Source organism: Lissotriton helveticus, chromosome 10 (assembly GCF_964261635.1).
Source record: "Lissotriton helveticus chromosome 10, aLisHel1.1, whole genome shotgun sequence".
NCBI classification, from domain to species: Eukaryota; Metazoa; Chordata; class Amphibia; order Caudata; family Salamandridae; genus Lissotriton; species Lissotriton helveticus.
In genome coordinates, this window is record NC_136071.1 from 1,041,423,656 (window position 1) to 1,041,450,685 (window position 27,030).

General features: G+C 46.1%; 1 protein-coding gene across 1 annotated transcript in view; it reads left to right on the forward strand.

Moving 5' to 3' along the window:
* MALRD1 (MAM and LDL receptor class A domain containing 1) overlaps positions 1 to 27,030 on the forward strand; it is a 2,679,189-nt gene that overhangs the window by 530,300 nt on the left and 2,121,859 nt on the right. Inside the window, exon 13 of the mRNA XM_078663745.1 lies at positions 20,960 to 21,381. Coding sequence (XP_078519871.1) covers positions 20,960 to 21,381 — 422 coding nt within the window. The remainder of the gene's footprint in view (positions 1 to 20,959; positions 21,382 to 27,030) is intronic.

Below are 27,030 nucleotides of genomic sequence, written 5' to 3' on the forward strand. Positions count from 1 at the left end.
TGCCAGAAACCGGTCCCCGGAAGCTTGTTTCCTTCCCAGTGTAAGAATTGGCTTTTGTAGTCTGGTCTGCCCTGTTCCCATGATGCACTGGGCCAGGGACAGACTAATTTGCATACAGCCAGGTTCTGAAACTGGGATGGTGCAATGAGCTAAAAAACGGTGTTGGATCTAGCCCTGATCTCTTGACTGGGTGAGAGTATTCTGCTTAATTCAGAGACTCTGACCATCACCACCCCTTGTTGTAAATAATTTTGTCCACCCTAAGCGTGGGAGGGTATACTCAGATGTGAGTCCCTTGCTCATTGCACCATCAGGATTCAAGCAAGCCGGGCCGAAGACGGCTGGAATACAAGAAACCGGTCCCTGGAAGCTTGTTTCCTTCCCAGTGTAAGAATTGGCTTTTGTAGTCTGGTCTGCCCTGTTCTTATGATGCACTGGGCCAGGGACAGACTAATTTGCATACAGCCAGGTTCTGAAACTGGGATGGTGCAATGAGCTAAAAAACGGTGTTGGATCTAGCCCTGATCTCTTGACTGGGTGAGAGTATTCTGCTTAATTCAGAGACTCTGACCATCACCACCCCTTGTTGTAAATAATTCTGTCCACCCTAAGCGTGGAAGGGTATACTCAGATGTGAGTCCCTTGCTCATTGCACCATCAGGATTCAAGCAAGCCGGGCCGAAGACGGCTGGAATGCCAGAAACCGGTCCCCGGAAGCTTGTTTCCTTCCCAGTGTAAGAATTGGCTTTTGTAGTCTGGTCTGCCCTGTTCCCATGATGCACTGGGCCAGGGACAGACTAATTTGCATACAGCCAGGTTCTGAAACTGGGATGGTGCAATGAGCTAAAAAACGGTGTTGGATCTAGCCCTGATCTCTTGACTGGGTGAGAGTATTCTGCTTAATTCAGAGACTCTGACCATCACCACCCCTTGTTGTAAATAAAGGCAAGCCCGTCTGCGCCCGTCCGCGCCTGGACCGGGCCCAGGGCCACCCCCCCTCCAAGAGATCTAACCAGCTTCTGAACTGCCGTCCCCCACGAGATCCATTATGTACCATATTTGATCCACATCATCTTGCGGGAAATGCCTCCCAATGCTGTCCGAACTGCTCCGCAATGATATCAAACCACCAGGAACTCCCTCGACGAAAGCCCAATAAAACATCGAGTGACTATTCTATAGCCCTTATCAATGTTCGATCCCTAGGTAAGCACCGACAAGAAATAGCCCAACTCATGGAAGACAAAAAGCTAGATTTACTATTTCTAACAGAGACCTGGTTGGACAATGCTTCCGATCCGGATCTAGTAATCGCTGTCCCCCACGGGTTGTCAATCTATAGATTGGACAGGCAACGCAAGAAAGGGGGAGGAATAGCAATAATGGCTCGTGACTCCTATGCGGTTAGAACTAACGTGATACCGCTCCTTTCTTGTGAGGCTCTCCAATTCTCTATTAAACTAACACCTTCGGTGAACTTCAAAGGCATCCTCCTGTATCGTCCACCAGGGCAAAGGTCGGCATTCATCTCCGACATCAGCCGCATCTTGGAAGTCTACGCCCTTGATGGTTCATTCACCATCTTAGGCGACTTCAATTTTCACTTCGATAAAGTAGAAGATAATGACACAGTCGCCCTCCAGGCATATCTGACAACCTTTGGCCTTTCCCAGCTAGTTGAAGCCCCCACTCACGAAGGAGGCCACACTCTTGATGGCATTTTTACCAACCTAAATGACCTTCAGGTCACTGCCATTTTTCCCCTCATTTGGTCAGACCACTTTGTCATAACGGCCACATTGACTACCCATGACACTGGTACAATCATGGAAAGTGCTAACCATCGCCGGAGGTTCTTAGCATGGAATAACATTGACAGTGATAGCCTGCAATCGCTCTTGATTAAAACTAGCCCACTCCTGTCACATGATCCCAATATCGCAATCACTCAATACAACGAATGGGTTGCCTCCACGACCTCCACTTTGGTCCAGGCAAAACAATGCTCCCGAAATAGATCATCTCCGTCAGCCCCCTGGTACTCCGAGACTCTAAGGACACAAAAACAGTTGTGCCGGAGGAACGAAAGGAACTGGCGCAGATACTACTCCGAAGAGGCCAAAATTACATACAAACAAACGGTGACTAAATATAAACTCATGATCCTGGAGGCCAAGAGGAAGTTCTTTTGTGAGAAAATAGAGCTCTCCAAAAACTCCAACAAGGCCTTGTTCGAGACCACCAAACAGCTAGCCGGCTGCTCGCCCAGTCTACAACCTCCCCCCTCCCAATCACTGTGTGATGCGCTGGCAAACTTTTTCTATAATAAAGTTAATGACATCTATGCAGTCTTCGCTAACAGCGTAAAAATCTTTCCTAATACTCCCCCTGAGCCGGCCTGTATCCCCATGACTAGCCCTTCGCTTTCTCAGTTCACGGAGGTCTCTACCACCCAGGTCAGGGATATCATGTCATCTATTAAAACAGGCTCCGCCCTTGATCCTTGCCCCTTTAAAGTCTTTTCCCCAGTCTTGGAAGTGCTGCTCCCAGCCATTACCACCATCTGCAACACCCTGATCAACACAGGCATTTACCCCTCAGACCTAAAAAAAACGCTACTAAAACCTTTGTTGAAAAAACCAAACCTAGATAGGGACGAACTCAAGAGCTACCGACCTATCGCCAGTCTCCCAGTTTTGGCAAAAATCGTCGAAAAGGCTTTGAATGTCCAACTGTCAGCCTTCATAGAAACTCACCATCTACTGGATGACTACCAGTTTGGTTTTCACCAACACCATGGGACGGAGGCTGATCAAGGCTACGGAGGATATTAGAGCCATTCGCGATGCCGGGGGAACAGCAGTCTTGATACTGCTGGATCTGTCGGCAGCCTTCGACACGGTCGATCACACCATCTTGATCGACCGTGTCGAAGGCATGGGCATTCAGCATAGGGCCAAGACCCTTTTGGCCTCCTTCCTGGCCGAAAGAACCCAGGTGGTCACCATAGGGCCTTTTCAGTCCACCACCCTATCTCTGCCGTGCGGAGTACCACAAGGCTCATCCCTGAGTCCGACACTCTTTAATATATATGTGTCGGACCTTGCCAACATCATCCGAGCTCATGGGATGAGCCTTACATCCTACGCTGATGACACCCAGCTGGTCCTAGCCATCAGAAACGACGGCCAAAAAATCGCCGATGACTTCAATCGGGGCATGCAAGCCATAGGGAACTGGATGGCCTCCAATTGCCTTAAATTGAACTCAGATAAGTCCGAGGTGGTTATCTTCGGAAACCTAACCCCAGAATGGTCCTCCCGCTGGTGGCCTCAGTCCATGGGTCCTCCCCCCACTCCCGTTAGCAAGGTGAGGAACCTGGGAGTCATGTTTGACGACCGTCTCACTTTCTTCCCTCACGCCAATCAGATTACCTCCTCGGCATTCTATAAGTTGCGACTCATTAAGAAAATTCTCCCCTTCCTTCCTGCTTCAGCAGGCAAAACTTTGATCACGTCCCTGGTATTGTCCACCTTGGACTATTGCAATGCTCTTTTCCTGAATACTCAAGAAAGAGTCCTTAATAAACTGCAAGTTATTCAAAACGCTGCTGCCAGACTGCTGGGTGATGTCCCCAAATTTTCATCAGTGTCAGGAACTATTAGAGAACTCCACTGGCTTTCCATTAGGAATAGAATTAAATTTAAGGCTCTTTGCATTGTCTATAAGGCATTGCATAACCAGGGACCAGCCTTTCTCACTCAAAACTTACTCCCTACCGACCCACCCGGTCCCTGCGATCCTCCGACCTACATCAGTTGGTGGTACCCCGTACCAAACTGGTCTCATGGGGCGATAGAAGATTTCTCGTATCAGCACCCAAGCTCTGGAATACTCTGCCACCATCCATAAAAAGCAGCCCATCCCTCTGGTCCTTTAGAAAGCACCTTAAAACCTGGCTTTTTGATCAATGATCCCACCTTCCATTTGGGGTGAATTCAGCAGATACTTAGCGCCGAGATGCCCACGGGCCTTCGTTCGCGCTCTAAAAGTGTTTAAAATAAATAAAAATAAATAAATAAATGTTGCTAATGTTCACACATATATATAAAGATCAGACGCTACTTTTTCTGTTCTTTTTACTACAGTCAACTAAATGGTAATCGCCTCACTGCTTTCAAAAACGTATTCCTCTTTATAATTAAATCTATATTTTCTTCGTACCGCCCTAAACTGGATTGGTGTGTTAGTATTAAACATACCAATATTAAAAAATATATTATTGGGAATATCAAGGTAACGAGGACATCATGAAAGTGAGGACATGAATAGAAAACTTGTCTGTTGATCCTGGGTTTTATAATCTCATTAAAACGTCCAATCTCGTTTTTGGACTTCTAATTTAAAGTAACTTGTCATTTCACAAATCATTATTGTTATCATAATTAATCGGAATAGCTAAGCACATTTATTGTTAAAAATGTAACAATGATTGCAAAGTTTAAATCTTTAAATATTTCTGACCTACTTCGAGTCCCGTTATTCTGCGTTATTAAAAGCCATTTTTCTTAATATTGTACAAATTGGTGGAGAGAAATGTTATAATTGCTTTTTAGGGGCTTGACGTAGCTTCATTAAGAAATACGTTCTACTACTACAAATGACACAATTTGAAATCTTAGATCGTTCCAATCAAACAGTGCTGACATGTCCGAGGGAATTCCTATTAAACATCACCAGTGCAAATTTGGATTAGAATCTTAAATGCTTCTTACCGTTGTATATACTAACGGCTATTGCAACTAATAAATGTCTTTGAACAAAATAAAGTGGGAGAGGAGCAGGTTGAAGAAACTGTTTAACCTGCTGATATCATTACTGGGGTTTTAGCTTGCGCAATTTGCATTCATTCTATTCTTACAATAGTGTGGTATCGGTCATTTTTCAAAACTGACATGCAATCAATAACGCTCTTCGGAGGGGCAGCAAATATCAAAATTACCATACCACACATGCATTTCTTAAGAGGGTAAACAAACCGGGGCATAATTCTCGCCTGGACTATATGCTTGTGGAAATGTCTGAATGGTCCAGAGTCGTAGACTTTAATGTAAGTCCGCGAGATGACAGCGACCACAACGCGCTGATTTTAAAAATGTCGGTCCCGGGCGTTACCTTGTCTATGCAGGGGGCTGATGATCTCACGGACCCGAGTATGATTTTATCTAGAAACCGGCGCAGAGTTCGATGGCCCAAAATTATAGGAAACCCAAAGGATATCCAGAGGCTGTATGCAAAGACTGTTCCAGTCCTGGAAAAAGTTGATAATCTCTTATATCAATTCCCGTCTGAGGAGAGCCATAGAGAACTTGGTGCAATTCACTTGGAGTTGTGCGGCACACTAGCAGAGGTGCTGGACCCTGTGCAGAGGGTAAAGAATGGGAGAGGGAAGGGGATGCGCGCCTCGTGGTACAACGCTGCCTGTAGGAAGGCTAAAGCCGACCTACTGGAGGCCATGAAGCAACATGATAATATCTCACTGGTTAGAGCTAAGAGGTTGGAGTACAAACATCCTATTTGTAATGCCAAGATTGAATGGGATAACGACAACTGGACAGATATGACTGGCGCGCTCAAGTTTCGAGACGCCCGGAAATTCTGGCAGATTGTCAAAAATGGCTCAGCCAATCCCACTCCGGCAGTAGAGGCTAATATTGCATCTAGTGTCTGGGAGGATCCTTTTAGATCTTTGTATGCCCAAGCCAATGTAGATCTTACTGGGGACCAAGAAGATCTGGTGACAGGTCTGACCCCTACGCCATTTCTGGAAACGGAAAAATTTACCGTGGCAGAAGTTGGGGCAGCTATTGCCAGACTTGCTCCAGAAAAAGCCCCAGGGTTGGATAAACTCCCCGGGGACTTATTTAAAAATGAACCCACGGTTTGGGCTCCCTACCTACAGGTCTTATTTAATGCAATTCTTGGTGGGATGTCGGTGCCTACTACTTGGCTGGCGGCGGAGATTGTTCGCATCTTCAAGAAGGGTTCACCTCTGCTCCCAGTCAACTATAGGCCCATCAGCCTAATCGACGTCCCCCAAAAGATTTTTGCCAGGCTGATCTTGGATCGCCTACTAGAATGGATGCTAGACAATTCAGTCCTGAGCCCATATCAAGCTGGGTTCAGGAATAAAGTATCCACTATAGATCAAGTCGCGGTGAGTAGGCGGCTGCCTGACCCCACTTACATCCTTATGTGTCGCCCCTGAGGTGGTTTACTCGATCTCTGAGCACTGTGGGAGATTATTTTAGTAAACCTCTGCTGTACTTTTCAAATGTTGTAAAGTGATCTACGATTTTATTAACATTTGTATTTGCCACTCGCTATGTTTTAAAAATGAAAAACGATTTTTTTAACATCTAACTTTGCTATTTGCACATACACAGTACCTTAGTGCTCCCGCCTCGGTCCCCGCAGCTGTGTGCTGTTTGAGTGGAGGGCGTGGAGACCGGCACCAGAACGCCCAGGGCGTTGCCGGCAGCACATGGGGCGGAGCTGATCTTGAGCTCCGCTCAATACTTAAGCCTAGTGGCTTCACTGCACGCTAAGGATTGCGGTGAGTAGGCGGCTGCCTGACCCCACTTACATCCTTTTGTGTCGCCCCTGAGGTGGTTTACTCGATCTCTGAGCACTGTGGGAGATTATTTTAGTAAACCTCTGCTGTACTTTTAAAATGTTGTAAAGTGATCTACGATTTTATTAACATTTGTATTTGCCACTCGCTATGTTTTAAAAATGAAAAACGATTTTTTTAACATCTAACTTTGCTATTTGCACATACACAGTACCTTAGTGCTCCCGCCTCGGTCCCCGCAGCTGTGTGCTGTTTGAGTGGAGGGCGTGGAGACCGGCACCAGAACGCCCAGGGCGTTGCCGGCAGCACATGGGGCGGAGCTGATCTTGAGCTCCGCTCCCTTTATATCCCATGTGTCACCGAACGCGCAGCGGGCGAGCGCAGTGGGCGCGCCTAAGGCAAGCCCGTCTGCGCCCGTCCGCGCCTGTTCCGCGCCCGGCGCAGGTCACTATGCCCAAACCGACCTGGTAGAACGCCGCAGCTGGTCTAGAGAAAGCCTCTTGGAACTCAGACCCCTCTTAATTGACAATCACATAAGGTATAATCCAGCACTGGCTAACCAACGGTACACATGTCCTACCTGTCAATTTTCTCTTGCTGTAACTCCTAGGTACATCGGTGGGGACGCCAGCAAGAGTAGCTCTCGCACTCCACTGCCTCTGGATGTAAAGGCCTGTTTAATCAATTGCCGCTCCTTACCTAAACATGCTAGCGACATTTGGCTTTCTTTTACAACTAACGCCTGGGACCTGATGTTCCTCACTGAAACGTGGACCAAAGACGTCTCACATCCGGATATTGCCCTTGCAGTCCCTCCTGATTATCAATTCGTGGGACTGAATAGATCTGGCCCTAAAGCAGGGGGGGGAATAGCTATTATTCTCAGATCCCACTGGAAAATAGCTTCTAGAAAATTAGACAATTTGGGATCCATAGAAGCGATGTACTTTAGCATCTCGGAGGCAACTCGTCTGATCTGTGCAGGGGTACTCATTTATAACCCTCCCAACACCCCTCCCATCCATATGACAGATCTCCTCACGATCTCAGCCGACCTTTCCCTGAAACACCCTCACTTCATTGTTCTGGGGGATTTTAATGTACATGCCGATGACAGTAATTGCGCAAAAGCGTGCTCCTTGCTAGATACAATGGAGGGCATTAATCTCTGTCAGAAAGTCATTGGCCCTACACACACGGCCGGTCACACGCTGGACCTCATTTTTTCTAATCTTCCCTCTCTCTCCACATTGACTCCTCTCCCCGTGACCTGGTCGGACCACTTTATTATTCCTTTTAATCTTAGTTTCCCACCTATGGTAACCTCGGTCTGTAGGATGGAGAGGACGGGAAGGAAGTGGTTCAAAGTAACGCTGGAGGAGTTTGAACCTGCCATAGCCAAACTGAACTGGCAACCCTCCACTAACATTAATGAGGATGTTGCCAATTTGAATCAATGTCTGACGGTGGCCATTGAAAACATCGCCCCCATCACTGTTCTCTCCTCAGCCAGAACCAAACCCTCTGCCCCCTGGTTCTCCCAGCTGTTGAGGGAAGAAAAAAGCAAATGCAAAAGACTGGAACGCCTTTGGCGTCGTTCCTATGACCCAGCCTCCAAACTATTGTATAGGGTGGCACTGAAAAAGTTTCACAAACTTAAACAAACAACTATGAGGGAGTATTTTTCCAATAAAATCAAATCGGCAGACAACTCGGCTAAGGTACTTTTTCAAGTGGTGAAAGATTTCACCAATCCCGCAGCCCTTCTGCGCAAAACAGAACCTTGCCAAGAACTCTGCGATAACCTGTCTGATTATTTTCATGAGAAAATTGCCCTCATCTATGCCTCATTTAAGGTAGCAAATAACGTAGACACAGCGTGCCTGCCGCCCAGTGATCTCACGCCCAAGGTCAGTGGGCTTGGGGCGTTTAAACCTATCACCTTGGATACGGCAATGAAGAAACTTCAACTATGTAAATCAGGCTCACCCTTAGACCTTATGCCCGCTCAAGTCTTCTCTACAGTCGCCCCTGCGATTATTCAGCCCCTCCTGTCTATTTGGAACTCTTCTCTGGCTTCGGGCCAGTTCCCGGAGACCTGGAAGCAGGCAACTCTTGTTCCTTTGCTAAAAAAATCCGATGCTGACCCTGCTGTGCTCAGTAACTATCGGCCGATATCTCTCCTACCTAAACTGGCCAAAGTGTTGGAAAAAATTGTACAAGAACAACTATCGGACTTTGTTGAAAACAATGGTCTGTTACACGATTCACAATCCGGCTTTAGGACCGGGTACAGCACGGAGACGGCCCTTCTGGAGGTGGCGGAGACCGTGCGTGAGACTGTGGACAGGGGAGAGGTAGCCATGCTTGTGCTCCTCGACCTGTCCGCAGCCTTTGACACGGTTTCCCATGCCATTCTCCTGAGTAGACTACGAGAACTGGGAATCGGTGGCTCTCCGCTTGCCTGGATTTCCTCCTTTCTTACTGGTCGTACACAACAAGTCTGGTGCCATCCTTTCTGGTCAAAGGACAGGAAACCACTAGGCTGCGGCGTGCCCCAAGGATCTGCCCTCAGCCCTCTCTTTTTTAATATTTACGTGGCACCTTTGGCAAAGTTGATTGAGTCTCTGGGGGTCAGAGTAATATCCTACGCTGACGATACGCAGCTTATTGTCTCCCTCCGAGATAACTCACTTGCTGGCTTTGAAAATTTTAAAATCTGTCTCTCCAATATTGTGGCCTGGATGACCGCCAATACGCTAAAACTTAATACCGACAAGACGGAGGTGCTGTTTTTCAATCAAACTGTCCCGTGGTCGCCCTCCATCTGGTGGCCAAAGGAACTAAACCCTCCTCCTATTCCGGTAAAAGTGGCTCGCAATCTGGGAGTCCAATTTGACAATGATCTATCTTTTAAAACACACATCCAGAAAGTCACCTCAGCGTGCTTCGGGAAACTTCACATGATAAAGAAAATTTCCCCCTTCCTCCCGACGGATGCACTGCCCTGATCACTTCGCATTTGGATTATGCGAATGGCCTGTTTGTGCGATTATGCGAATGGCCTGTTTGTGGGACTACCAGCGTACCTCCTCCATAGGCTGCAGATTGTGCAGAACGCCGCTGCGAGATTGATCTGCAAAGTCCCTTATCGACATTCTATCTCCCCCCACCTGAAGAAACTACATTGGCTCCCGATCACGGCCCGTGTCAAATTTAAGGCCCTGGTCCTTGCCTTCAGGGTTCTCAACGGAAAAGGCCCAAAATACTTGAAGCAAAGATTAAAACCAGTCCACTCCTCCCTTAACCTCAGGTCTAACCATCGGCACCTTCTGCTTACCCCTAGATTCCGTCTAGTAAGAAAGGGTGGCAGAGCATTTGCAGTGGTAGTGTCAAAACTCTGGAATTCACTCCCCATCAGCCTTCGGCTCATTGACGTCGAGTCTCAATTCAGGGGCAAATTAAAAACCTTTCTCTTTTCGGGTCATTAAAATTCTCCCCCTGAGCTGCATTCCTCAGCGCCGGGACACCCCCGTCGGGGGTAGCTGTGCGCTTAATAAATGTCAAAAAAAAAAAAAAAAAAAAAAGTCTTTCGTCTTGCCATCTTATTTTGGAAAACGGTACAGTTGGAGGGTGGCAGCCTCTATACTGTATTCGTTGACCTACGAGCAGCTTTTGATCTCGTACCTCGTAGGAAACTTTGGTCCGTGCTCTCTGGCCTGGGGGTCCCGCAACATCTCTTAAACATGGTCGTCAGATTACGTACTGATAACTATGCTCAGGTCAGATGTGGCAGGGAGGGAACATTGTCCAACAGGTTCCCCGTTAGCAGGGGGGTAAGACAGGGTTGTGTGCTTGCACCGACCCTGTTTTGCCTCTATGTCAACGGGGTAATTGGCCATCTGAACGGGGTTGAAAACAGCGATGCCCCTAAACTTGGAGGCAGCAGGGTGCCGGCGATTATGTTCGCTGACGACACCCTGCTGCTGTCCAAGTCGCCGATGGGATTCAGCGAGTTCTCAATGGTTTCGAGGCATTTTGTAAAGATCATGGCCTCGAGATCAATGCATTGAAGACAAAATATATGGTCTTCAACCCACCAGCCAAAACTCGCTCTAATCAGGGCCGGACACCGGGCAATCCCCCGGTCGGCTGCCAGGGGTGGGGGCCGGTTTTTGGGCCGGGGGCCGGTTTTGTTGCTGGGTGGGGCAGGGGGCCGATTTTTTTGTACTGCAGTCAGTTAGTACAGTAGTCACTAGACACTTACTCACTAGTGAGCTGTATTGCTGCATCTGCTCCTTCTCGCTGTCTCCTCACTCCGTGCGTGGGGAAAAATGCAATACTTGATAAATAATGTAGCAGGACCATTTTAGGAGGTGGGTCAGTCAGGTCGCAAGCGCCGCGTCTGCGCGGCCTGCTCAGCCTCCAGGTCACATTAAGTTCATCCACCTTAGGGCGGTGGGGGTGGGGGTGGGCGTGCGCGGCTGTTGCTGGTGACACATGCGCATTGGGCCTTGCGCAATTAAAAGTGCGCGTGACCCCCTGCCTGCCCCTGATTCCAGAATCCAGAGGGAGACCGTAACAACGAGAGGCCCTCTCTCTCAGTCGCCATCCTTCCTGCCCATAATTTAATTATTTCTAGCCTAACACCCCCCCCCTCCCCCCACCCCCCGCGCCATGCCTGTCCCAGTGTGTGTGTCCACAGTCCCTGGCTCCTGCCGAGGGATTGCCAGTTCCGCCCGCCTCCAGGTGAGTCAAGTGTTTGGAAAATGCAACTGCGAAAATGCAATCAGATAATCTCGTATCTGCGCACTGTGCATTATATCAGATAAATAATATACAGTGCGCAGATACGAGATGTGATTCATGTGAGATAAGTTCTCTAGATAAGAGGAGCGAGTAACTCACTGGGAAGCGCCGCGCACGTCTACGCTTCACAAGAAATGGAACCTGGCCATTCCTTGGTGACAGCCATCTCCGCCCTTTCTCTGACTCCAGGGGCGATCCTCGAGTTTACTCTGCAATTGCTAACTGTCTCCTGGTCTTCGAGCGCTTTTCAATTAGGTGTGGTGTCTTTATGTAGTGGTAGGTGATCATGTCGCTGTCGGTAAATCCTGTGCTTTTCGCAATTTATCAGTCTGTCTGTGTGAAGTCCGCAGGGTGTCCGAAGGGGCCAGCGCGCATTGGGAGGTCGCCCCTGCTCTAGGTAATTTGTGAAAGCCCGCCAGGCAGCTCAGGTGGTTACAGCATTTTTTTCTTTTTGGAGCTAGCTGTTGTTTCGGAGAATCCAGCAATATTGAGTCATACTTGCATTATTCCTAGAATTAATAGAATATCGCTTCTTAACATGGGGTGTTCTTGCATTCTTTAGGCATCTTGGTGTGAGCCTTTAGGGTTTTTGCAGCTCATCATCTTTGGGCCTTATCTCGTTGTAGGCAAGTGGCCTTTTGCCTCGGCTGGTCATTTGAAAACCCAGGTGATGAGAAAGGACAATTTTCTGTGGAGATTCGTCACTCATGTAGTTTAGTTTGATTTGTCATTGTAGTAGGTGAGTGCTGATATTTTTATTTCTCGACAAATAAATAACTCCTGTGTAAAAGTACAGAAGTTTCAGGAAAGCAGAGATAGCACGTTCAGTAAGTCTAAGAATTAGTCACAGTACAGGGCCATATTTCCCTCTGCATTCTGGGACGTGTAGTCCCGATGTCAGAGTAGGATAAACGCTAATACAAGTGCCAGCATGCGTAGGAATGCCTTGGACCCAGAAGGGCCTTCACACACCCACGCTCCTCGCTGACCTTTGAAGAGGATTATCATTACACATGAGTTTTTTAGTAATAACATCTTTTAGGCACGTGCTTACTGGCAGTGGCCAGTGCCTAAACAGTTGCTTGCACAGTTTCATAATGAAACATTTAAGTTTAGAATTGGGTGGAGTTGGTCAGCGGGAGGTGGTATTGTGCAGGGCTGGGACTGTAGGTGGTGTGTGGAATTGGAGTGGGTCAGCAGGAGGTGGTATTGTGCAGGGCTGGGACAGTAGGTGGTGTGTGGAATTGGAGTGGGTCAAAGGGAGGTTGTATTGTGCAGGGCTGGGACTGTAGGTGGTGTGTGGAATTGGAGTGGGTCAGCGGGAGGTGGAATTGTGCAGGGCTGGGACTGTAGGTGGTGTGTGGAATTGGAGTGGGTCAGCGGGAGGTGGAATTGTGCAGTGCTGGGACAGTAGGTGGTGTGGGGAAGGGCTGGGACTGCAGGTGATACTGTGGAATTGGTGTGGGTCAGTGGGAGGTTGTATTGTGCAGGGCTGGGACTGTAGCTGGTGTTGTAGAATTGTATGTGTTCTCTGCACCCCAAACATGGGTGTATTTTTCTAACCACTTGGTGGCAGCTGCTGGCTGGGGCCATTCCTTGCTTTCGAACCCGTGCTTGTGGTACATCAAGGACTCCGACATTCTATTTTTAGCGGACTTTTTTGGCTAAACACTTAGGTGGGCTGCGAACAATGATAAAGGATTCACTTTACTGTAACAAAAGACCGGATTAGTGACATGTGTGTTACCATCGCTCTTACCCCACAGGAATTGTCTGACATTCGGAAAATATTATTTTTTTATCAGCCAATAGTTCTGTATTCAGGGAATTCCAATAAATATTGGGCTGAAAAACATTTGCTCACCATCAACAAGTTGGCACCTGGATTTATGACAGAAAGGAAAATGATGCTGCCCCACCATAGGCTAACAAAATGACAAAAGGGGGCCCCATGGGCAGACTCAACAACAGGCTTCATTTTAAAAAGCGTGATACTAGCACTGGAGTGTTGAAACACATTCTGCAAACTAATATTATATGACTGGCCTCGGAGAGAGCACACATCTATTGACATTTTCTACTTAGACAATACCAGTAGGATATTAGTACTCACACCAGGCAGAGCAGCAGAAGGGAAATAAGGGATATAAATATATGGGTAGACATTTTAAGTGTTGTCCCTGTGCAATTGAGAGGATTCATTGACTCTTGATATATCTTGGCCTAATAAAATGTAGACAGAGACTATATGATATAGTCTCTGTCTACATTTTATTAGGCTAAAAATATGATGAGAAGAAAAATATTTCAGCCATAATAAAAAAAAAAGACTGGCCATTTGAGATTTGTGGATTTATTCTTCAAACATCTGCTACCGGGCCCATCTTGGACACCAAAACAAAATCGTTTCTATAACATGCAGGTTCCTGTGTCATGGTTACAAGAGAAAACAATACTGAATGGCTGGACCTCACCAATTAAAGGTTATTCAATTTACATGGAAAATGACCCATCGCCATATATAATTTATAAGAATAGCACCTGTCCTTCATTTGTCATCAAAGAAAGCTAAAGAAATCAGCTCTGTTCTCTGTCCTGTTGCTGTAGCGGTGCAGGCAGCTCGAGGCAAAGTTGGAACTGTTGCATGCTTTCTGATTCAGGACGCCGATGGGAAATCTTTTCTTACCAGGCTTTTTATGCCGTTCAGAAGGAACATATCCGCAAGATTCATTGGAACTTAAATGCGTTTCACATGGTGAAATCCTGAGAAACAGAAGGCTGGAGATGTAGAATTTGATTTTAGGTATGTTCCCCCGGTGAAAACTTTAACGATCCTAAGAAGCAACGTTATTTAGACTACTTTTCTAGCCACCCTTATGTCTATCGGGACCTTATGCTTTCCAAGGCAAGATAGATTATACATTCAGCATCAAGCATTATCTACGTCATAGGCTTTCGAAGGATGTTAAGAGCTTCCTTCCTTCACAAAAACAATAAGTGACAACATTTACCTTTGCTCTTTCCTTTTCATAATTGTCACACGGGAAGTTTATTCGCTCAAAGTCGAAGAAGGGTCGCCGTTTGCCCCATGTACGTGTTTCCATAATGCGTGCCTGTCCACCTGTGAGTGTGGGACTCTCAATGCTGCAGACAGGAGTTAGGTGAGAGGAACAGAGTGGTGCTTCAGATGTGTGTGGTGTCTCTGGTCGTTTCACTGGTTGAGAGACCTAGGGCCGAGCTGGCCCCCGGATCTCTCAAAATCTCGTTGTGCCTTTATGCTCCATTATTGGATGTGCTCCGTGCAGGTGCATGTCAGGTCAAGCTGCAATGGGCTGCCCTCTAGTCTTTCATGCCAGTTGGAGCATTGTCTTGCATACCGCAACTGCCCACGGTTCAGACTCTGAGCACAGACGTGTGGATATCCCTGCACCTCACACGCACTACTTTGTAAGGACCTGGGCCCGAACTGACCCTTGTGCCCCAGTCTTGTGCCTCTGCAGCAAATCTTGGGCCTCGTCTAGCCCCGGCATCCAATTCTGGCACCAACAATTGCCTTAAAAATCCTGGCACCCTCTCCATCTGGACACGCTAAGATTAACTTGAGACCTCACGAGACACAACTGCCTGGCCCTGCACACAAGCAGATTCACTCTGCTTATTGCACGTTATGAATTAATCCTCCCAGCGCCTCACGTGTGCTCCACAGACTGTGGTACCAGCAATTAACAAGGGACGCCAGATGCTTGACTTCAACTGCTAAATCATTACAGCAGCCATTTAGCACCGTTGTGTAACATTCTACCTGTCTGTTCCTCATCAGAAGCCTGTAGGGTCCTTTTTACACCTATAGTTAAGATTCTAACATTGGCAAATATATTTTGTACCACCGGGTGCCACTACTTGTGATTTCTTTTTCATTTGACCTGTATTATAGTCTTCCAACTGAACAATGTTTCCTTCAAGTGTGTATATCCTTAGCTCCTCGCCGATCTTCACAGGCAGCCCTCTGCTTTTAGTCTACAGTGCCATATTGACTGTTTGTGTACCACCCCACTATTTCGGACCTTCCTTGTTTTCAAGAAGATCCATGAAAGTTGTTTCAGAGGGTTAAAATGCATGAATAAATAAATGTAATCCACTGACTTCCACTGTCCCACACCGAGGAAGATCCCTACAAACAGTCACAAGGAAACACTGGGAACAGAAAATGGATACTGGACAATAAATTAACCAACTTTGAACCTACACCTGTCGCCTAGGGATCGAATGGCTAGACTTACTATATCATACAGGAGTACTTAAAAGACCACGGTGCAGTCTGGTAGTCTGAGCTTGTGCATGGCCATGGTACTAGCCTCTGTATCCTGTGTCCCTCTGCTCTTTCAACAATCTCAGTCTAAAGGGGGTGGTGGCCTTATAGTCCAGTTTTTGTGTCACTGATGTTGATGCGGTCAATCTTACAGAAGTAATGAGAAGAGTCATTGGCGCGTGTACGCTGCGCCTGGACCTAAAGCAAATGTGCTTTCCGTCGGCAGATGGCATGGTGGTTGAAAGTCATGCCCCTCAGCCGATGGTGCACTTTTGCCCTACAGTTAGCCCAGTCCAAGCTGCGCTCTGCTGTTGTGGGCTGGTGCTCCGTTGCAGAAGGACCATGAGCAAGCTCCTCACCATCAGACTGCCGGCTTCAACCCCCACAGGACCAATGAGTTGCTGCTGCTAAGGGGAACAACCCCACACCATGTGGCTACCCTGTGAATGTGCTAGTAAGTTTGCGTAACATGACGTAGGTAAAGCTATACTTGCTGGTTTGAAGAGGGATGCAGCTCTGCAGAGGGCAGGTGTTAAGATATCGTGGATAAGAAATGAGGAAGGATCATTGGGTAAGGAGTGTCCTAAACTGCACAGAGACAAGGAGGGATGTGCTGTTGCAAGTGAGTGGTTATCGCCCATCTATAGTAACCGAGGTCCCTTCCATGCATTATGTGGTGAGAAGTTTCTCCAGTGAATCAGTGTACACGCAAGCCCACACCCTTAGTGTGATGATGTGAGGTTGGTTGAAGGGAAGGCCTTAAAATATTGCAACAGCCAAAGTAGCTTGCACCAAAGGGAGAGCTTTTACTAGTGCTCAAAATGGAAATATAGTATCGTAGGTACTCCTCGTCTCAGACGGCCTGTTTGCTGCTGAGATGTGCTGGTACTATCTCATTAAAAGAATTGAGGGCAGTGCCGAGGAGTGCCCGTATTATTCCTTCATAATTAAAGTGCAGGTAGTGAGTACCTGATTGTCCCTGCACATTTAAAGCACTCTTGTTTAGGTCTAGCTACAGAAAAAGTCCCAGCGCCATTGGCACATGTAAAATGTATTTTAGATACATATTGTTCATACTGTCTGCTGAGACATGGTTAGACAAGTCCCTGTTGGCTTCAGATTTCTCAAAATTAAAATACGGTTTCATCTGCTTTATTACATTAAAAAATGCAATTTTTGTTGGCTCTTAGGGCTCAGTGCACTTTACCGCCACTAACCAGTGCTAAAGTGCTTGCGCTCTTTCCTTTCAAAGATGGTAAAATTGCCTTACACTGAATTGGCAATTTTAATGTACTTGTAAGTCCCTAGAAATGTGGTTCTACATGTACCCAGGGACTGTACATTAAATGCTGCTAGTTGGCCTGCAACACTTATTGTGCCACCCACTTAAGTAGGCTATTTAAAGATGTTTCATGTCAAGGCCAGGGCCTTTGTGTTAATTTTTCATGCTTTCTGGCCAGGTGCCATTTGAGACATTTCCATGCCTTCTGTCAGCCTGGGTGCTTATGTGTGACGTTTCCATGCTTTCTGGCCTTGATGCTTAATTATGTGTGCTATTTCCATAGTTGCTGGCCTCAGTGACCTGGAGATGGAGGCTCATGTATGACATTTCCATGCTTACTGGCCTGGGTGCTTATGTGTGACGTTTGCCTGCTTATTGGCCTGGTGGTGTGACCGGGCCTGGATCAGTGCCTAGGTGCTTATGTGTGACATTTCCACAGTATTCTGGCCTCAGTCAGTGGCCTGTGTGCTCATGTGTGATATCACATGTCAGTGCTTAATGTGTGACACCATGAGTGTCAATTTACTATGCTTTAAAAGTTAATACAATCTAATATGTAATGAAAAATGTGTTTAAAAAATGCTTTGTTTTGGCCTTTCTGTCTCAAATGTTCTTCGGGGGGACAAGTTAAACCCCCCAAACTCCCCTTAGTAGTGGTTACTCACTGTGCTTGCTCGCTACACACCATGTGGGGGGCTGGTCTCACTTTTACTTTGTTCTCTCTGATTCACTACTTGTGTCTATTCTGGTGCTCTCTGAAAGAATTTCTATGGGTACATATGACTGGGTGGGTAACCTGGTGCTTTTTAAGGTCATCATCTACTATTTACTGTGCTTTGATAGTTGATACAATTGAATAGGTAATGAAAAATGTGCTGTAAAATTCACCATTTTGGTCTGTTGTTTTCCAAAATTTTCTTGTGGGGGGAACCCCCCCAAACCCCCCTTGTAGCAGTCGGGCTCGCTCGCTACGCTCGCGAGGTACATGACGCACGGGGGCTGGTCTGCAGAAATTTGACAGGGCTGCTTTGAGTTCCCAGTACGGCCCTGCCTCTAATCCGTATATTGATGCTAGCAGGCTAGAGAGGGTTCGAACTTTTGAGTACTTGGGAATTACCCTAAACGAAAAAATGTTGTGGGGGCACCAACGGGAGAAATCAGAAGTAAAACTGGCCCAAATAGCAGGCGGAATTATTAAGCTTGTTACCAAAAATAAATCTTCTTTTAAGCCAGTTGGTCCCCCATTAGAGATCTACAGAGCACAGGCTAGCGTTGCGGTCATGTATGGAAGTGAACTCTGGGGCTACATGTGTAATCGTGATCTAGTAGCAATAGAGAATACATTTATTAGACAGCTTCTATCACTTCCTCCTAGCACCCCCCTGTTGCCAATGAGACTCGACTTGGGCTTGAGACCCCTCGATGAAGATATGGGACTACGGCCTTTAATATTCTGGCGTAGGATATGGTCTGTACCAGAGCTAGTTAATTATAGGCTACAACTGCAGGAAAACTTACCCTCCCAAATGCTGGGAAAATTCCCTGGTTAAATTACATAAAGAAAGAACTAGGGAAACTAGGGCTATCCACCCTATGGTCTGACCCATTGTCATCATGCTTCAGGGTCACACGGAGGCAGCTTATCACTCAGTATCAGGATAGCAAACTTGCCACATACTCACAAGGAACAGGCTTAGGCACTTTAACATTATCTTTTTTTATAACTAAGGACAGCTATAGGTTTGAAACTGTATTAGATGTCATATTCCCAACAACTATTAGGAAGCTGTATCTCCAATGGAGGTATGGCAGTTTGCCGTTACGGGCTTATACTAGTAAATGGGCCGAATCTTCCCCGACCCATTGCCCAGGGTGTAAATCCGAAAATGAAACTGATTTGCACATATTGTTTTTTTGTAATGCCTACGCGCAGGCGAGGAGGAAATGGATTGTCCCAGTATGCAAAAACCTGGGGTTCTCCCACTGTTCGTACGCATATAGGGTCTTTAAGACCGACCTTTCTGGCTATATAGTTTTTGCACTAGCTAAATACTTGGGGACAGTTTGGCACAAGAGAAGATATTTTTTAGCTAGGGATGTATGACAACTGTCAAATTTTAAATTTATGACATCGACAATAGCAGTATGTTTAATGGCTGGCTCCTATATTTGTACATTGGTTTTATATGTTTTAATATTCTAAATTTTAGCACCTGTTGTTTCAGATGCAATGTTATTTGTACCTTTTATGGCATAAGCTGCCGAAATAAAGATTATGAACGAACGCAAGGTCTTTGCTTTCGGGAAGTCTGCGTAGCAGAGGTAAGGCATCACTTAAGGCGATGCATTAAGCTGCAGAGGTGATGTGCCAGTTCTGCCGGAAGTGCACCACAGAGAGGATGCGGAGATTCTTTAGAATACACATATGACCTGGTAAAGCACCTTCAGGGTCACTTCCAAGGATCCAGAACTGGGATAGCACATTTTGGGAGGCCCCCCAGATGGCAGTCCAGGTGCTGTGCTCAAGGAATTTCGAGGCCTGTTCTGTCCCTGAGGCTTCTCATTAGGAGGCCAGCCAACTAGCCTTTGGAGTCACTCTGGGGTCCTGGGTTTAGAGTTGCAGGTCCAGTGCATCTCACCGAGGCAAGGGGGCAGAAGGGCAGTAGCTCCCTACAGTAGAGCAGCATTCCAGCAGAGTGGCAGTACTTTCAGCAGCACAGCAAATTTTCTTCTTGGCAGAGTTTTCCATGTGTCCAGAAGTGTACTGAAGAGTTTTGTTTAAGGGTTTAATGCTTATACCTGGTGCCCAGTTTGAAATAGAGGAATCTCCCCCCCCCCACGAGGTGTTGGGCATCCCCTTCCACCCTGTCTCAGCCCCCGCTTGTTTGGGATCACAAAATACCAGTGTCAAAGCCTTTCTGAGAGTTTTCAGTCAGAGCCTCTGAGATGTGCAGTCTGGTAGGTGACAGCTCCTCCCAATCAATGCACAAAGACCAACTGCTAGCTGCACCTAGTCGTGTGAACCTGGATCAGGCTGCGGGCACCAAATGGTTAGGACAAGGCAATGCCATCTTTCTAAAAGGTCATTTTCCGAATTGTGACTAAAAATCTGACTTTACCATTAAAGAGTGCTTTTATATACACCAGACTCGAGGTAAGGAGATAACCCAATGTTATCCTGTGAGAGAGACAGGCCTTGAATTAGTGAAAATGAATTTAGGATTTTTTTCACTGCCAGGACATATAAAAATAAAATACATGTCCAACTTTTTGAATACACTGGACGTTGCCCTCTAGGCTGTGTAGGGACTACCGTAGGAAGGTATGGTCCTGACAAAAGATTTGTTTTGCCAATTCCCCTTCACAGTTTAAAAACTGTACACACTGGCTGCGATGGCAGGCCTAAGACATTTTAAAAGAGCTGCAAGCCCACTATTAGCATTTAATTTATAGGCCCTGGCTACATGTAGTACCACTTTACTAGGGGCTTACAAGTAAATGTAATTTTCCAATTGGGTGTAAGCCAGTTATATCACATTAAAGGAGAGAGAACATCACAAGCACTTTAGCACTAGGTTATAGTCCTAAAGCCAGCAAAAACAAAGCCAGCAAAAGAGGAGGGATGAAGGCAAAGAGTAAGGGGAGAACCACGCCAAGGATACCAGATCTAATAACTGTGCTAAAAAATGTTTTGCTTCAATAAACTTACAAGGCCAACCTAGGACTTCCCTTAATTAAATATCAGCTCCTGATGTAAACTGGGTGACAAAGTGCTAGTTCTTTTTGGATAAAATGCTAGCTGTCAGTACAAAGGACTTATACAAAGTGACTAGGGAGCTACTTTATTTATTTTATGGTGGTCTACTTATATTTTCATTTTATATTTTCATTTTCTGTCTAATTTTCAAACATTGATCACTTTCAGATCTTGATCTTCAGTGCAGCTTTGAGAATGGGTTATGCAACTGGATGCAAGACACTCAGGACAACTTTGACTGGTCCTTAAGTAGTGGCCCAACCTCAACTGCCAACACAGGCCCGATGAAGGATCATACCTTGGGGACAGTTCAAGGACACTATCTCTACATAGAGTCATCGGAACCTCAAGTCTTCCAAGATGAAGCCGTGTTGCTGAGTCCAAACTTTGATGCCACAGTTAATCATGAAAACCAGAGCTGCGCTTTCCGCTTCTATTACCATATGTTTGGAAGACACATTTACTCATTAGCAGTCTACAAAAGGATGTACAGACATGAAAAAGGCAGCTTGCTATGGCAAACATTTGGAGGCAAAGGAAACCGATGGGTCAAGAAAACACTCTACATCACCAGCTCTCAGCCATTCCAGGTAGGACTAATTCCGTTTTAATATGCAACTCCTATAAAAATGAACATGAATGATGCACTGAAACATTAGCAGTTCCATTGTGTTTGAAGTCATGACAAGCCATTAGTTGCCAGGCAGAGCTTCTTTTCTGTTTATTTATTTATGTTTTCAAGTGGATAATGGAACTGTGAGTCCATCTACTAAGACAACATGCTAATAATAAACAGAATATAGTAATGATGTGGTTTGCTGCAATATAATGGGAGTATACAGAATGTTTCAGATGCTTACTCAGGCATTGTCTGGGGTACACATTGTAATGTACTTCCATGCAGGTGTGCTCCATAATGGGGCATACAGGCGTCCAGGATCAGAGCGTGGTTGTAACCTAAAAAGGTATAAACATGCCCGCCGAACGTGCTGCGTGGTTGTAGATACATTAAAAACACACAACTTATGTGGTAACAAACATACGCCACTCACACACACAAACAGGGAAAATGGTGTTAAAAACGAATCTAAGCACATCTTTTGTTTGAAGCAAGGTTGCGCTTTATGGACTCGGGGGGTGGGGGGGAGGCGGTGTTTCCCCTGTGAAATTATCTGCCAGGTTTCAGGAAAAAGGTTTGGAAAACATTAGCGCGTTTAAATGAAACCCTCGAGTAGTCGGGCTTCCGTCTTGTTTGCAGGTACCTGTGGAGGCAAGGGCACTTACTTCTAGATAGGGAAAACCGCACCTGGACACCTATTCGTCTCCCCGCCGGACCACATCTTAACGTGTCTCCAGCGGGGGACTGAATAAAAGCTACTGCGTTTCCCGCGTGTCAGTCAGGAAAGACTGGACAGCGGGAGACGTGATACAAAATGGCCACTGCCGATGGCAAAGGTCGCAGCCATGGTGGTAGGATACGCATGTGGGCTCCGCGATATCTTAAGGACATACAATGTAGGGTGCTCAAAAAGAAGGGTTTGGAACCTTGTTTTTATTTGACTTGAATTATGTAACACAGTTACGCCACCTGAATAATCACTATAGTAGTGTAAGGAGGTACTGAGTATGTAGACAGAGTAGCGGTGGGAACAGTTTACCATGGTAAAGGAGCGCAAAATCAAAAGTCTGTGGTGGTATTGGAAGAGGTGGCTGACTTAATGGTTCCACGCTCTCTCCCTTACTGTCTTGGTGCTTCATGGCGTACTTATTTCTGTATTGAACGAAAGACGTCCCCAAACGTGGTCCGTCCTTGTATAGGTAGGCAATAGATGCACATGATCATGGTCCTGTGAGTTATGCATGACTTTTAACTATATGATATATACACATACGACCAGTGTGTATGGGAGACCAGATGCACGTGGTCGTGTAAGTAAGGTAAACCATGTAATACATTACTCACGGCTGATTTGGAAAATGGTGTTATTGGGATAAAATACTCCTTAATGAAAGGCTGACATGGTGTTGTGTATTTGCTACTCCTTTAATGGTTTCAACCTCATGGTAGGTTAGGTGGAGACTGGGTAGAGGTAGTCACTCAGCAAAACTGACCCCAGGGGATGTCATCGTTAAGGCCCTGGGTGTCAGTACTAAGTTTAAACACCCATCGTTGCTCTCTCTCATGTAACTTCTTTTCTAGGTTCTCTTTGCTACTGATGTGTTGTAGTACTACCCACCTCAAGTCGTTCGGTGTGTGTTGTTTCTCAATGAAGTGGGTAGTCATTCTCGTAGTGGTGTGCCTGCAGCGTCTGTTACTCCTGTGTTCAACTATGCGGGTGCTGACTTTCCTAGTGGTCATTCCCACATAGTGAAGATTGCATGTGCACGTAATTAAGTACACTGCCCCTGCCGTGTTACAGTTAGAGAATTGTCTCAATTCCCAAGTGGTATTGTTGTTCAGAGTCACTGTCTTGGTGGCTGAGGTGAGATGGCAGACACTACAGTTACTGCAGGAGTAGTGTCCTGTAGGTAGTGGATGTAACCTCCGAACACTGCCTTCTTCTTCCCTCGTGGTTTTGGGTCATGTGTGCACTAAATGGTTTTTCAGGTTCATGCCACGTTTGTGACTGAACATGAGTGTAGGTATGTTCAGACCTCCACTATTCAGTGTGTGCCAATGTTTCTTGACTATTTTAGTCACTTGGTCAGACGCCACGTTAAATGTGGTGATGCAGATTGGTCTTTTGGTTTCAGTGCTGTTGCTAACTTTAGGCTCAAGTAAAGCTTCTCTGTTGTTGTTAAAGGCCCTCTTTTTTGCTTCAGACACTAGGTGTTTAGGGTAGTTGCGCCTCAACAGTTTCTCACTAAGATCTTCAGCCTGGGAATTGTAGTCCTGTTTGTCAGTGCAGTTCCTTCTAAGGCGTAAGAATCGCCCAAAGGGGAGGTTTTGTATCAGATGCCGGGGATGGAAACTCTCGTAAATAAGAAGGCAGTTTCTGGAAGTAGGCTTGAAATGTGTAGTGGTAGCCAGAGTACCTTGTCGTGCCAGTATGTTTAGATCAAGGAAAACTAGATGTGATCTACTCATGGTGTAGGTAAATTTCAGATAGGGGTCCTGTAGGTTCAGCCGTATCATGAAATCGCTGGCTTCTGTCTCAGTGCCCTCCCAGATTAACAGAAGGTCGTCTATGTACCTTTTTCACAATTGGACATGACGTAGGTGGGGGTTGTTGTTGTTTAATATCTTGTGCCACACCAGATAGTGCACGTAGATGCCGGCCACGCTCGGCGCAAAAGTGCTCCCCATACTGGTGCTGTGTTGTTGGCGGTACTGATTGTCTTCAAATCTGAAGAAATTTTCAGTTAGCGCAAGTCTGAAGCACTCTAGGACTACGTGTCTGGGTGTGATAGGTCCAGTCATTCTCAAAAATGACCTCTTCTAGAATCTCTAGTGTTTCTTTGTGCAGGAGGCTGGTATAGAGACTCTTCACATCCAAGCCGAAGAGTATGCTGAATGTGGAGTCAAAATGGAGATTCTTAAATAGGCAGAGAACTGCCTTTGTGTCCTGTAAATAGGTGTCAGTTTGTTGTATTATGGGACGTAGAAATGCGTCCGCGAACTTTGACAGAGGTTCTAAGATGGAGCCTATTCCTGACACTATACGTCTTCCAAGTGGTTTCTCCAAGGATTTATGGATTTTTGGAATAGTGCAAAAATAAGTGGTGGTTGGGTTGGTGTTCTCCAAAAAACTGGCTTCTTTTCTGCTCAACCAGTCATTAGTCAGTGATTCCTGAATGAGAGTTGCATTGCCAACACGTATTCGTTCTGTGGGGTCCTCTTTAATATTAATGTAGTTCCTCTCATCCGCCAGCAAACGGAGACATTCGTTACGGTAGACTGTAGTGTTCTGTAGTACAATGGCTCCGCCTTTGTCTGCTGGTTTAATGGTGATTGATTTGTCATTGGACAGTTGTTGTATTGCCTCCTGCTCACTGTTGCTTGTGTCGTGGAACACCTTGATGGTTCTGGAAATCAGCTCTGTGACCTCCTTCATCACTGCCTTTTTAAAGGCTAATAGTTCCACGGGAAGGTTAGTCAGGTAGGTTAGTTGCAGTTGGTGTGAAGTTTGACCAGGCCACTGACATTGCACATCCATTCCTCCAAAATTCAAAATGTGTTTACATCTATAATATTCATGGATAGTGATGACATGTGTTTTCAATATTGCAACACAACAGCAGCTCACTAAATTAATGCAAATAATCTATCTCTGTGATGCCCTCCCATTTCTCATATGTGTGTGAGATAATGTTTTGATCTAAAAGTAACTTTTTTACGGATGCTTCATGAAACGTAAACTAATATTTATCTGCAAAGTGTCACTCTAAATTAGACTAGTCTCCCAACTCAACCACATTAAAAATGAATGTCAGGAAATTGGCAGTCACCTTACTCCGACTGTACCACATGGTGGCATTTGGTTTACTACGGGGATACCGTTAATTAGTAGAGCAATTAAGCCACTAACAAGTGGATAAGGGATCAGTGAAGGTCAGGCCATGTGTGCCTCTGCTCAGTTGTTCTTTCCAATATTAGAAGGACGTGAGGGAGTGGAATATAAAATAGGCATGTGTGCCTTGGCAGAGTATACAGCCCAGCTCAGTCCATGAAGGGGGAGACAGGAATATACTGAGCCCATCACTGCTGCCATGACACCAGAGATATGAGACTGCAGGGAACACCCTTGGGCAGTAAAGTTATAAATCATTAAGTGTTGCCTCTGATGTCTGCCCATTCCCAGGCCCAGAAGCATGAAACAGAGAAGCCACAAGCCCCCGGGTGAATTGAGATGCCTGAAAGTAAATGTAGCAGACTGCATGAGAAGTGAGCAGATGGTCTGGCAGGGCACATATAAGTGCATGGTGTATACGCCCGCTAATGCCAATGAACCTCCGGTCTCTTCTCTTGCTTGGCTGGCCTTGAAACCTAGCTAAACAGGAGCACACACGTGTGCTTCTAGCCACATGAGGGCCAGCACCCAGGTGTCAATAGCCTATGTCTTGGGTACATTTTACAGCAGCAGTAACTTAGTTAGTTATATTCACGGCCGGAAGAGCAAAGGACAAAATGGCCAAAAGGGCAAAGCCAGCCGCTAGCACTGTGCCCAGCCATGTCCTGGGGGTTTTTGTCACTGTACCCAATAGTGGTCAACGTGATCTGCCGTGTGAGAGAAAAATATTTACAACAAGGGGGGAGAGAAAAAAGCAGTGAGCCAGGTCTCCCCACTAAAATGAACCACACAGAGTGGCAGCACCCCTGGAAACACTACATCGGTGCAACACTTCTGCCCTGATGTTGTGTTAATGATTGAAGGAGGGAACAAGGTGGAACACACCTCCGACTTGGAGATTTCTCCATCTAGGTTTATATGCACCAGATGAGGATGGTGACTTTCGATAAGTCGTTGTTCTCCCGCTAACTGCCAGCATTGTGGAACTAGCAGGTTCCTACTTATAACAGGGAAAATATACTACATGTTGCATAATTTTGCCTGTTAGTCACGCTAAGAAGATTTTTTATTTTGCAGTTTTATACAGAGCAAATTTGGCTCAAAGATATATTGGCGCGCTTTTCATGAGCACCAGTTACATTAAGCATTCATTTTTGGTAGACACAAGGAAGAGATTTGCCCAGAAGCACAAGTTGTTGAGCCGACAGAGAGGCTTGAACCTGGTTACGGAGTTCCATCGTCGGCAGGTCTGACAGTTACGTCACACTGCAGATGGTATCAAGTGTTTATCTGCCACTTGGTCAAAAACAAAGGGGACAATAAGGACTTGATAAAGGTCCGCCGTACTTGCCCTGGATAAAGCTAGAAGACTAGTGAGGTATGGTGTTCCTGATGTGGCGGAGCGGGTAGGTGAGCCGGACTGCTCTGAGCGGGAGCAGCGAAACTACGTTGAGTGTCCACATACTCCGCTGTGGTTTGATGAAGCAGCACTTGAATCCATAATAGATTGGCTGCTTTTCTCCAGGACAATTTCCTACCGAGAGAAGAAGTGGTATATAGAACCACACCACACACTGTAGATAGTTTTCACTTAAACACTTGTTCCTGAGGAATCACCAACTGAATCGCCAACTAATACATAGTCATCCCCTTTTCTTTTTACTTTTTAATCAGGTTGTGACCTCTCCAGAATAAAAATATTTATAGAGGATTCCCTTACCTGTTTTA